The sequence below is a fragment of the Astatotilapia calliptera genome, chromosome 16, assembly GCF_964374335.1.
Source record: "Astatotilapia calliptera chromosome 16, fAstCal68.1, whole genome shotgun sequence".
NCBI lineage: Eukaryota > Metazoa > Chordata > Actinopteri > Cichliformes > Cichlidae > Astatotilapia > Astatotilapia calliptera.
The window spans coordinates 4004577-4017767 of NC_137437.1; the positions used below are offsets into that span (position 1 = coordinate 4004577).

The 13191-nt window shown below is 43.2% G+C and overlaps 1 protein-coding gene across 1 annotated transcript in view; it reads left to right on the forward strand.

Annotated features, from left to right (window-relative positions):
• fhip1b (FHF complex subunit HOOK interacting protein 1B) overlaps positions 1-13191 on the forward strand; it is a 32232-nt gene that overhangs the window by 13996 nt on the left and 5045 nt on the right. Inside the window, exons 2-11 of the mRNA XM_026144198.2 lie at positions 1792-2257; positions 4453-4857; positions 5722-5952; positions 7841-8086; positions 8259-8426; positions 9321-9400; positions 9863-10032; positions 10350-11738; positions 12108-12286; positions 12799-12961. Of these exons, the coding sequence (XP_025999983.2) occupies positions 2129-2257; positions 4453-4857; positions 5722-5952; positions 7841-8086; positions 8259-8426; positions 9321-9400; positions 9863-10032; positions 10350-11738; positions 12108-12286; positions 12799-12961 (3160 nt within the window). The 5' untranslated portion in view covers positions 1792-2128. The remainder of the gene's footprint in view (positions 1-1791; positions 2258-4452; positions 4858-5721; positions 5953-7840; positions 8087-8258; positions 8427-9320; positions 9401-9862; positions 10033-10349; positions 11739-12107; positions 12287-12798; positions 12962-13191) is intronic.

Sequence of the window (13191 nt, forward strand, 5' to 3'; positions counted from 1 at the left end):
TTTGGGGATGGGTCCTTCCTGTTCCTACATGACTGCATCGCAGTGCACAAAGCAAGGTCGATAAAGAATTAAATGAGCGGTGTGGAAGTGTGAGTGTGGAAGAACTTGACTGATCTGCACAAAAACCTGAACTCAACCCAAAAGAACACCTTTGGGATGAATTAGAGCAGAGACTGTGAGCCAGGCCCTATTGTCCAACATCAGTGTCTGACCTCACAACTTTTATTCTGGAAGAATGGTCAAATAAGCACACTGTAGCATATGTATAGCAGACCCGACCACATATCAGCGGATTTTATTACAGTTGTCGTTTTCACACTCGCTTCTAATAGAGACGCTGGCTTCTGGTAAAAACGAGGCAGGTCCAGACCACATGCTGGCCTCTGGCCCCAGCTGAGCAGCTCTCTCCCTGGTGCCAGCCTCCGGCTCTGGGTGAGCACGCTGTCCCCCGCATGCTGTCCACGCTGTCCATCGGCTCAGGCCGAGAAGATGCATGAGCAGGTGGTGTAAGTGGAGGTTGCTCATCCGCCCTCCTCCGTGGAACAGGAACAGGTGCAGGCGCTCCCACCCAAGAAGTGGGTACGGGTTTAGAGGTAGGCACGAACTCGGCCACCATTTGGGTCAGCACCTCCCCTGGCTGGCCCGGTCGCGGTTCCGCCATGCCCCAATCCTGGGTTTTTCACCACTGTAACATATCAACAGCTTCAACAAGAGTTGAAGCTGTCATAGCTGTAAATGGTGGGCAGATGACATATTAACACCTGTCGATTAAGAATGGGTTTTCACTCAAGTTCATATGGGTGTGAAGACAGATGACAAAATACTTTTGGGAATATAGTATATGTATATAATCGCATTAGATGTTCTTGAGTGCAGTGTTCAGCCAGTGATATAAATACTGACGACAAATGGACACAGCAGCTACTGATACTGCACAGTCCTTTCATAACATGGACCTTTTTTAAAGCATTTTGATGTAATAGAAAATGAAGGAAAGCAAAAACATTTCTTTTCCCTTCCTTCATGAGCTCAGTCCATGCAGGTGTTATGAGGATTAGACTTGTGATAAAACATCAACGTTTTCAGTATAATACTGCAGAAATGTTACTGATAGAAATGGTGTGTAGTTAAAACTTGTTTTCTGAAACTGTTAATTCTTTTACCGTGGCTCTTTCTACTTTTATCTTTTCTTCCATTGCAATAATTTTCTAAACGTATCCACAAAATGTTACACGCTTCACATGCAACAGCTTGGCACCAACCATGAGCTACTCACCTGTTCAACCTCAGTGTAACTGGACAAAATCATTAATGACATTTCAGATAATTGCTGTGCTTTTATTTATTCTTATTTAAGAGTAATATGTGTGGTCTGAACACTCAATGACATCGTGGCTGATGTGATCCCATTGAAAGGTGATTTGTAGTTTTTGCCATATGCATAATGTCATTTATAAATCTGTATTTTATCAACAATGTCCACCTGAAGTCATTCCTCTGGATGTATATTGGCTTTCTTGAAAGCTCTGTGGGGTCCTGGGGTAGCTTACTGCCATGGACCCTGCCTCCCGAGCCACAGCGAGTGAGGCATGGAATCTTGTATCCATGTTGCCTTACATGCATTCTTCCCACTCTAATCTAGTGGTTATTCTGTCATGTTTCAAGTCCACATTAAGAGAAATGCAATGAGATCTTTTAGTAATAGCAAGTTTGTGAATGAAGCTGTTATTATTCCAGGTTTATATGATGTTAATGTTGTTTTGTTTTTGGGGGTTTTTTTTGTTCACACAGAGAGACTGCCAGTCCTGACCGGCTATGGAGTGGTGTTGGCTTCAGACTGGATGACAGGGTCTACGAGGAGGACAGGGTCACAAAGTTTCTGTAGCAGCAGCAGCAGCAGCAGGCTTTTCCTAGATGTACACTGAGCGGGATTGACAGCCTGCACAGCCGACCTCTTTCTCCTCTTCTCTGTTGTGATACACTTTCCCTTCCCTTTCTGCCCTTCTTTTTGCACTTCTCTTTTCCTCTCTCCCACTTCTTGTTTTCCCATATAATTTCCTTTGCCTTCTGTTAGACTCAACGTCATTGAGTTTTAGTGATCTTTGGTCTGCTTTAAGCTGGTTTCACTATGAGCTGGCTGAGCAGGTTAAACCCACGGGCTTCTGGGAGTCGGTCGAGCCGGAGTGCCGCCCCCTCCAGCCCCTGCACTGCAGACCCAGAGACCTGTCTCATGGTGTTTGAAAACCACTGGAGACAGGTGAGCTTAAGACACACACAGTTTTTTTTTCTGTTTCTTTTCTTTCCAAAGCTCTTGTTTCTTGTCTTTCCTTTATACTGGTATGTTTTTACCCCTCCCTTGGACCCATCTCTTGATCAACAATCCATCTTAAAAAAGTAAAAGGCACATGTAACCCATGGAAGAATTACTAAAAGTTGGCAAACGCTGTCTTTAGCTCTCCGCTGCTTGAGCCGTGGCTGCATTGCAGGTCCCCAAATGACCCTGGGGCTGTTTTTGCCCGTCTGCCTCTGGAGAGATATCAAAGTGGAGGCAATGCACCAGTTGCTCTTGCAAGATGGGCTTTGCAGTCAAAAATACCTCTGCTTAACGCTTTACCAGATGACCCTGTGTTACTCACCAATTTGTGTTTATTATCAATTGTATTTAAATTCCAAATAAATATCTTTTAAAAGGACATTTTTTTAAAGTTAGTTAATAACCATTCAAGGTTCAAGGTTCTTTATTTGTCACATGCATAGTTATACAAGTATAACACACGGTGAAATGTAGCCTGACACGCTCCTCGACATGTGTTTATTATCAATTGTATTTAAATTCCAAATAAATATCCTTTAAAAGGACATTTTTTTAAAGTTAGTTAATAACCATGTTAAGTACTTGAGACGAAACTATATTGGGGATTGAGATGATGATTTTTGCTATATTTGAGCAGCCTTACTTAGTGCAGCTGTGTGTGCTCGTCACAGGAAATGGTGTGATGGACTTTTTGTGGCTTCAAAATAATAAATAATAAAAATTGCTCGATGTTCCTGCCCTGCCCACAGTGGTCTACATTGGTACTGATTTTTTTTTTAATTAAAAATGTTATCTTGATTTTACAGCATCAATGTTTGAACTAACACACAAAAGTTAATTTTGCACAAAGACTGTCCCGTTTTCACAATTTGAGGCAAATTATTTTTCCTACCCAGAGTGAAAACTCAAGAAAAGCTGAACTCAAAATGAAACAATAATTTTGTCAGTCACAAAACAGAATCAAAGTTAAAAACTGCTTTTTTAAATTTTCTTCAGCGCCTAAGTAACATTCTCTCTCTCACAGGTGAGTTAATTATAATAAATCCAATTTATTGTGACAGTTCAAATTTTCTACTTTTAATCTTTTTTCTTTTTGTGTGATTTGAAGGCTTTGTCTTTGTTCTAGTGAATGATTATGTGTTCACACAATGTGTGAAAGTTCACTGTGTCAGTGTCAGTGAGAGAAGTAAACTAGCTGGCTGATGTCCAGTTACCTACTGAACGTTTATAGGTTACAGAGGTCTGTCACTGCCTGACGGTTGGAACTAATCTGAGGCAACAAAAGATGTCTGAGAAATGATCTATTTTCTGTTTTTCCCAGGGATTGCAGGGCGTGCACACTTTGCAAACCCGCTCCTTCTTTGGCGAGACTTACTAAAGCTATATACAGGTCCGATCCTGTCAGTGAGTTTTTCTTTGAAAGGATCGGTTGTCATAATGGAGAAATGCATTTATAATCCACTGTAGAAGAAGCAGACACCAGCCATAAGTGAATATGTTGCAAATGCATTGCAACAGAGCCACAGAAGTGCACCTAAATGTAGTTCGTGACTTGTTATCCAGTATCTAACATGCAGCTCTTATCTGTTCAACATGGGCCCAGATCTGCAAATTCATTCTTGCTGTAGTCATGCTGACCAATTAAACTTCTGCTTATCATTTTGCTCTCACACACTTTTGACCACATACTCTCACCGTGAAGCGCTATACAAATACAGGCCGTTTTATATCTTGCAAAATAATTGAGTTGTGTTGCACTGTTGTATTTTAACCTGTTTTGAGTATTATCTGCCTGTATGCCTCCTTGTCAGTAATAGCCATGGCTGGAGATATTAAGTTTAAGGGTTGCCTGTCTGTTTGTGCTAATGGACTCGATATCTTGGGAGAGCCTTAAGGGAATTTCTTCCTCTTGGACTAAAGGATGAACCAGTTACATGGAAGCAGAATTGATTGACTTGAGGAAACATTGTAATGTGGAATAACATTCAGTTCTATGTATTGTGTTACATAAACAAATACCCACATGTGCCATTACAGTTCTAGTGTTTGTTCTGGTCCCGTTAGCATGGACCTCAAACACTTCATCACTTAAGCCCACTGGATAAAGCAACAACACACTCCTTACTTCCTTTTCTCAGATATCTTGGGTGTTGGAGCAGCATGACACTTCATCCTCCAGCGATGACCTTACGGCAGTGAGAAACAACACCGACCAGATGTTATGTTTGCTGGCAGAGGAGCGTCCTGCTGAGAGCTCAGAGAGCGGCACCAGCGTGCCACCTATGGGGCCCATACTGGAGCTTGTGGTCACAGAGAATATCCTGGAGAGGCTGGTTCAGTGGCACCTTCGCCGTGGCTTGGACCCAGACAGCCAGGGTGCACTGCTCAAACTGTTTGAGATGCTTATCGGTCAGTCCCAGCAGCCCCTGCTCCAGCACACAGCCATTCTCCACCCCCTTCTTAGGCTCCTGGGAGCTTGTGCTGACCCAGAACTCGGCTGTCCTTCAGCTCTGGAGAACAGCCTGGTATTGTTGCTTAACCAGGTACATACAAACCTACAGTCTTTTCCAGTGTGTGTATGCAGTCACTATAAACAAAATATATTTCACCGGTAATAGACATCCCACAAATGACAAACAAGTTTTGTTTTATTTTTTGTGTTAAAATTGAACGGATGTGAGATGACTGAGAATTGAAGGCTGGAAAAATTGGCTGTTGTATTAAAAACCTTAGCTGAGCTGTGGCTCTTCATGAAACCTGACAATTTGAATTATAGTAATTTTTCATTTGCTGTTGGCTTCCTGGAGGGGACTCGGTCAGCATCGTCTGTGACCTCTGCCTGTCCTCAGGTGTTGGCGACAGGCCTCAGCGCTCTTTATTCCTCTCTGCCGAGGAAGATAGAAGTTATAGTAGTTTTTCATTTGCTGTTGCTTCTGCTGCATTTACTGTTTGCATGCTGTTTGCTAGGTTTTTTTTTATCTTAAAATGTAATTTGATATCTTTTTCATGAGAATGCCCGGCAGCAATTGATTGAGAAACCAACAAATGAGAGCATCACATGCTGTGGCGTTTTTCTCCCCCAAACAATAAAGTTAGTTGAATATAGTCCAGCTCAGGTTACTGATTGGTCAGAAGACGTACCATTTAATTGCAGGGGTTCCACTTCAAAAGCCAGGTGAATTTGGTGCATAAATAAATAGTAATATAATTGATGGTGTTCCCTGAAATGTTTTTAACTCCCCAGAAAGGGGCACTGACCTGCTCTTTTCATATAAAAGGAAACCTTTGTAGTGATTAGTGATTCATTTCTGTGCTAAAGTTGGAATAATAACTAACCTCCAAAGTAGATTTTTCAACAGCGTTTCATGACTCTTCTTCTTTAATGGGATTCTTTTTCCCTCCATCAGATCTGCGTGTCAATGGCCCGACAGCCGGTGGTTCTAGAGATGTTGTTCCGGGCTGCACCAGCCCAGCAGGGCTCAACCAACCTGCTGATCTTTTCCCTGCTTGTGCCATTCATCCACCGAGATGGAGCCATTGGACAGCAGGCGCGAGATGCACTACTGCTGGTTATGGCGGCGTCAGCCAGTCACAAGGCTGTTGCACGATACATCGCTGAGAACTCCTACTTTTGTCCGGTGAGTGAGGAGCTTTTGAGTCACTCTTCATTCTCTCTTTTTTCAGACAGTTTTCCCATAATGATGCTCATTTGGCTTGTGATTGATAGAAGTATGGTCAAAGCCAGACTCAAATTAAAACCTCTGAGTCTAAAAACCGTATAGTATATGGTGAATATGACCTATTCTTTATTGATGTGATGGTTAAGGACAGATTATAAGAGTTGGATCTTGACTTAGTTTCCCTCACTGCTTCTAAGAAAGAGAGGTGTGTGTGTGTGCGCGCGCGCAGGCTGTCTAATTCTGATGCATTAGTGATGGTGTGCGATAATGGAAGGAGAAGGAGATGACTATGCATTCTGACAGACCGTTCATCCTTATCTACATCCTATCAACTGTGTCTCAACTCGAGGCTTCCTATTTAAAAAAACCCAGAAACTCACCCAACATCACATGTTTGCAGTTTTTAGGAGAAACTTTATTGTTTAGTGATAAAGAAGACAGCTTAAGAAAACTTGTGTGAAATGCAGTTTCCTTACTGATGCAGTTCTCCCCCAGTGAGTTTAGAAGCACTCTTTAGTAATAACTGTTTGTTCTTTAAGCAGGAGACCTAAAAGAAAGATGAAAACAAAGGAAGGATATTTTATCATTTTTGAACTGTGTTTTCTTTTTTCTGTTTGGAAACACAATCATAACTTGAAGGTGGAAAGTTTATTCCGCTTTGAAGTAAAACCTGTCTGCCTTGTTTTTGTCATTTCTTTTAGCTGCCACTAGATGTAATTAAAGAGCCATGTTATACTTAATGCAGTCTGAGGTGCATATTTAAAGCTATTAGTTTAATTTGCTTAACAGTTCTGCAATGGGAACATGTGTCTGCATACATTTGAATGTATGAACAAGAATTGGTCAGGATTTTAACTGAATCTGGTCCCAGAGCAATGTTTAAGCTTTCATACTGCATTATAAGAGCGAGTCTTGCGTGATGTCTGCATACAGCACTGTGGTCAGTAGTCTACCCCCGCCCCCCTCCCTCTCAGGTCTCTATACTCTGGTGCTAACTCAGCTATTTTCTGCTCATCTTCCTTCCAGCAGCTTCAGTCTGACCTAGTTACAGCTGAAAGATCCAGTGGAGGTGGCGTTAATGACCAATTGCTCCTCTCTGCCCGAGTCTGGCTATTTCCTGTCTGTGCATACTCACACGTATCATAATCAGCTTTGCTTTGACAGTTTTGGATCTAGTTCAACATTCTTAGACAACAGGAACAATTGTAGTCTTTCTCACGTTGTAAGCAGAGTACAGAGAACATCCCGTCTTTGCTCCCTGTCCCTCGGTGTCCGTGCACAGCTCTTTTTGAGGAAGTTTGCATCTGTTTTGTCAGCCTAACGGGTTCAGGTTTCTCCATCCTATATGTGCACGGCAGCAGCAATAAATATTGGATTTTCATAAAAGTCATCAGCTGTTATTAAAAGGCTAAGATACATGACGGGCTTTGAGCTAGACTGTGAATCCACTGTGTCTGCATGTGCTGGGAAGGCACTCGTTTAAACCTTTTTTTGGTAACAACAGTAGGACTCAGAGTACGGACCATCATGCTGCAATTATTTGAATTATGATGAAAATATTTAAAAACTGTTCATTTAAGCAGTTGAGATTTGCAGCAGACAGTAATAATAGCCGTTAGTCAGCACAGTCTTAATGGAAGGGGTTGGATGGGCTGTGACTTGGTGATATTTGTATGAAAATGCTGCTTATTTTCTCCATCATTAATTTGGTGTAGTTTGTAGCTCTTGTTTGTTACTTCCAAAAGTCAGAACTTTAAAAATAGACTCCTATTTGAGAGGTGCCACCTGCTGACTTCCTAGAGGTGACTCAGTCAGCAACGTCTGTGACCTCTCTGCCTCTCCTCAGGTGTTGGCGACAGGCCTCAGCGCTCTTTATTCCTCTCTGCCGAGGAAGATAGAAGTTCGAGGAGATGACTGGCATGCCCTTCGGCGGGAGGACTGGATGGGCGTGTCGTCGCTCGTGCTCTTCATGAACTCGCTCGAGTTCTGCAACGCCGTGGTGCAGGTCGCCCATCCCCTGGTCCGCTCACAGCTTTTGGATTACCTTCACAACGGCTTCCTTGTACCTGTCATCGGCCCCGCCCTGCATAAGGTAGCAAAGGGGACTGTTTTTGTTAGAAAGGCTGCAGTTTCTTTAACAGCCGAGTTGGGGAGAGGGGGTGAACAAATTCCCTTAATGTTGCTTTTAACTGTGCACACATAACTATTATCATATTGCATATTTTTGGCAGTTTTGAGACACCTTTAATTGTGTGTGTTTGCAGTCATCGGTGGATGAGATGATCGCCAGCACAGCCTACCTTGATCTTTTTCTGCGCAGTATAACGGAAACTTCCCTCCTCAAAACTTTCCTGCGCTTCATCCTGCTGCATCGCCATGACAATGACACCATCCTGGACACGCTGCTCACGCGCATTAGCAGCAATTCAAGGGTCCGTATATATGTGTGTGTGTGTGTGTGTGTGTGTGTGTGTGTGTGTGTGTGTGTGTGTGTGCGTGCGTGCGTGCGTGCGTGCATATTTGTAAAGGAGCCCTGAGGCCCTCATTTGAACTCGACTGAGTGGGTGGTGAGTGGGTTTAAAGCAGAAACTGAGTAGGATACAGAATAAACATGGAAACTGAATCTCTTCATGTCTGCTGCAACAATTGAGGATTGTGTTACCAGTTATTTATAAGTGGTTAAATAAGCCTCAGCAAAATGTTTCAACATTATCTTAAATTCCCTCCAAATGCATAAATATCAGTCTTTTTGGAACAGCAGTGGTGTTAGGAAAAAAAATCTATTAATTCACCTGAAGTATGACGGAAAAAAGAGAAACGATGGTTACCCCCAAATAGGAGTTAAAAAGGAATAGCGTTAAAACATCAGCACTGCTGACTAAAATTACTGGTGTTCACTGCTAAGAAAATAGTAAATTTTGCTGTTATAGAATTTTATTGGAGTCTAACCAATATTAGCTTCCAACATATGGTATCAAAATGTACATTTCAACCACGTTATGAGTGTTGATGTTGCGTAGTGTGTTTACCAAAGGGACACAAATACCAACTTTTCCAAGTGGAGCAAAAAAGCGTAGAAAGGTAATCCAAAAAAACAGAAAACAAACAATATCAACCGATATATCACATTTTTAAATTGCCAAAAATTGGCATTGAGCTTAAAAATCCTATATCGTTTGGGTTCTAAAATTTATTCTGAGGCTTTTTTTGGAGGGGGGGAATTCAAAAAAATATTTTTTATGAATCATCACAGTGTCCTACGTATGTGTATGTCCTCCTCAGAAAATGGTTGTTTTCTAACCAGTTTCTTTCTGCTTGTTTTGCAGCTCTGCATGGTATCGTTAAGCCTCTTCAGGACTCTCCTGTCCTTGAATTGTGAAGACGTCATGCTACAGCTTGTACTCAGGTTTGTGTGCGCTTCAGAGCATTTTGCCAAATGTTATACTTCCAAAGGGCTTCTTCACACATCTAGTCATTTAGATTAAGTAAAGGTTATGACGCAAAGTCACCATCTGTCAGCAGTTACCACGAGACGATACAGACAAGGTTATTTCTGCCCATTTTTACAAAAATTTTATGAACTACCAATGGCTGTTTCTCCCATTTCCCATACTACTGTCAGAAGCTGCCAGTGACGACCCCCCCCACCCGTTAACACATTACCTGCAGGCTGTGATTAGGGCATACTGTCTGTGTTTTAAGGTGATTTGTCACAGCAAGATAAATATGGCAAATATTAAGAATGGAAATGTAGAATTAAAAATGACAACACAGTTTAAGCTTCCTGAATAGTAACCTATATCCTGTGCATGTGGATTAACTTATCTAAAATTACTGAAGTTGCTTCTGTGTGTTCTCTCGCTCTCAGGTATCTCCTGCCATGTACTCACGTAATGCTGAGTCAGCGTCGTGCTATCAGGGAGACTGACTTATACGGAAAGTCAGCGGACAAGTTCCTGTCATTAATCCCAGAGTGCTGCCGGTTCAACGCAGCTGCCTCCTCTGAGAGAGATGAGGAAAATCCATTTTGGGGCAAAGGTGAGCTACACACTTGTGGAAAGTGAGCAGTTGACACTAATAGTTGTGGTTGTAAATGATATGATCTGCACTTGAAATACAATCTTTTACTGAGTGGAATACACTGTACACAATAGTTGTGCAGCTACTCTAGTCACTTACTTTACTTAAGACCTTTAGTTGTAGAGCCAGAGTGAATTTGCATGGAAAACTCTTGGTGTTAGGAATGTTATTGTATGTAAGTTGATTGTTTGCATACAGTGTCTGTATTAATTGGGATAGCAGATCCTGGCTCTACTCATGGTTTTCCTGTTTGCCCGTATATTGTCATCCTGCAGTACTGAATAGTCCCAGCACAGAATCTCCCGCCCCACCCAGACCCAGCACTCCATCCCGCCTGTCCTTCTTCATGAGACAGCAGAGCAGTGGAGGTGGATCAGGAGGTGGAGGTGCTCCTACCTCCTCTAGCATGGATCCACTGCAGTCCAGTTCTTCAAGCTCCCACCAGATGTCTCCTGACAGCCCGATGCACCATCAGCAGACCCACACAGATTGTCTGGACTGGGATTCAGGTTATCTGGAGTATCTTAAGGACGCTCGGAGGAGCATTGAGTTTTGCTCTTGGGCTTGTCGTGACTGGTCGGCACCATATGATGGCGAAAACCCATCCCCAAACACAGCCCCGCCACCCCCACTTCCCCCTACCTCCAATGTCCCAATGACTATGTTCCCTGAGCACTTCTCTTTCCAGCAGGGAGGAAGTCATAACTCTTCTCCCGGTCAGCAAAGGGCGGCCATTGTGGCAGCAGCGCGGTCTGAATGGAGTAGCTCTGAGCGGGACAGCGGAGAGTGGGATGTTACGATTGGCAAAAACAGCTGCATCAGCCTAACGCCTCGCTCCAAGAAACGCAGCCTTCAGAGAGAGGAGCTGCCTCCCAAGCCTGTACCTCCTCTTGTACCTTCTTCGTCTTCAGCAACCGCTTTATCCACTTCTCATCCCATCTCCTCCCCAGCTCCTCACATCCCCTCATCTGCCATCACTGTTAGCTACCAGGCTATGTATAATGGAACAATGGTGCAGGGAGACGGGTGCTCAGACAGTCGTGATAGAGGACTGGAGGTGAAGAAAGTGAAGAGGGACTTGGATGATCAGCAGTATTTGGATGAAAACGCCAACCAAAATGGTTCCCTTGTTAACTGCCCCTCGCAAAGCTGCACTGCTCTCCCAAAGTCTATTTTTAGCAACAGTGACATCAGTGATGCACAATCTCTTTGTCCTAGCAAGATTTTTACTCAGACCTCCATTAACCAGTCAGCATCTGATACTAAACTGCTGTCAAGTGAAACCTTAAACCCACATGATGCATCCTCAGATCTTCCAGAAGCCAGTCAGCAGTCTGTAGAGAGTCTTATTGAGGAGCTGCTGGAGCAGGCGCCGGGAGACCCACAGCTGCCTGGCGATGCCAACGGTCAGGGCATTAGCATTGAGGCGTTCACACAGGAGCTGAGAGAACTGGAGGACCGGGTGAAAGAGCGCTGCAAAGCAGCCTGTCAGCTGGAGGAAATCGCCAGAGAGAGTCTGTCCACTGAGCGCCAGGAAGAAGAACAGCAGCTGTCATCAGCACTGGAGGGGAAGCTGACAGGTGACGTGAAGGCAGACGGGTCTGCGGTGGGCATCTGTAGTCCTGCCAGACCACTGAACCAACCTGTGTCCCAGCCATACACAGGTGAGACTCACGGATTTCTTTCACTGTTGCATCAGTTTGTGGATACGTCTATTGCTGTCATCATATTTTCATGCTCACACTGCTGTATCAAATAAGTGGTTGGATGTGTAACAGGAATTGTATCACTGAGCTCTTGCTTTTGATAATTGCTAACAGCACAGCTGTTGAAGTTATGTGGTTGATGGTGTAATTACCACCTCAAACTTAGGAACTCTTCTTGACTATATTTTAAGGATGGTGAAAGGATTTGCAACCATATAATCACAAGCAGTTAAAACCCACTTCTGAGAAGCAGTTACTCTTTCCTGCTGACAAGAGTTGAGCATTCTATCTTTCTATTCAATGATCCACCGCTCTTCCTCCGTGCAGGTCCATTCATGACAGTTCTGTTTGCCAAGCTGGAGAACATGCTCCAAAACTCGTTATACGTCAACATCCTGCTCACTGGCATTGTGGCCCAGCTGGCCTGCTATCCTCAGCCCCTCCTACGCTCCTTCCTGCTCAACACCAACATGGTCTTCCAGCCCAGTGTCAAGTCCCTAATCCAGGTACGCTGCACTATGCAGAAGTTGTTTATAATGGTTTTTGGTGCCCTCTTTCCCCTTGTTCTGAAAATAGTAGAGAAAGCGAATAGTTTCTTTTTGTCTTTGAAAGGATTACAGTTTTTGGGTGTCTGCCTTTAGGCATAGTTGTCCACTTCCAGCCCACCTTACTTCTGTGCACGCTCTGGTTCCAAAAGCATCAGGCCCACAGTGATATTTGCATCCAGTTTCTTTCCACATTCATTTTCTTTATTTTCAGATACTTGAATTCACTGCTGCAGTGGACATAAAAAAATACAATAAATGAATAAATATAACTGCAGTTTCAGTTGAGTGATCCATCCACACCCAGCGAGCGTGGGTGTGGATGGATGAACTTAACAATTTAACTGTTAAGTTAAATTGTTAAGTTCATGTGAATTTTAGTCTTGAGGGATGACAAGCCTGCGAGAGGGGTTAACAACACCAAGCAAAGGTGATCAAAAAGTTTAAAAGTTTGTTTCCACAACTCTCCTCAGGTTTTAGGTTCTGTGAAGAACCGCATCGAGGCATTTGCCGCATCTCACGAGGACTTTCCTGCCATGCTGAGGAAAGCCCAGCAGTACTTGGTGGCCCGAAGCAAAGTGGACTGGAGCGACTCGCCGGCAGCGGTTCCTACTTTGCGCCGCTCTGATTCCCTTGGTGAGTATAGAAATAGGAAGAGCTACATTTACACATACAGGCGTGGCTTTGATGACTTTGGTCATAAATTTAGTGAGAAGTGTTAATCAAAGATAATTTACCAAAATCCAGACGTTTAAAAATATTTTAAACACACTACGAAATTCCAATAAAAGTACATTTGAATTGGAAAACTTTAGGATAAATTAAAAAAAAAAGACAAAACTGTTAGAAAGCAGAAGCAATTTATT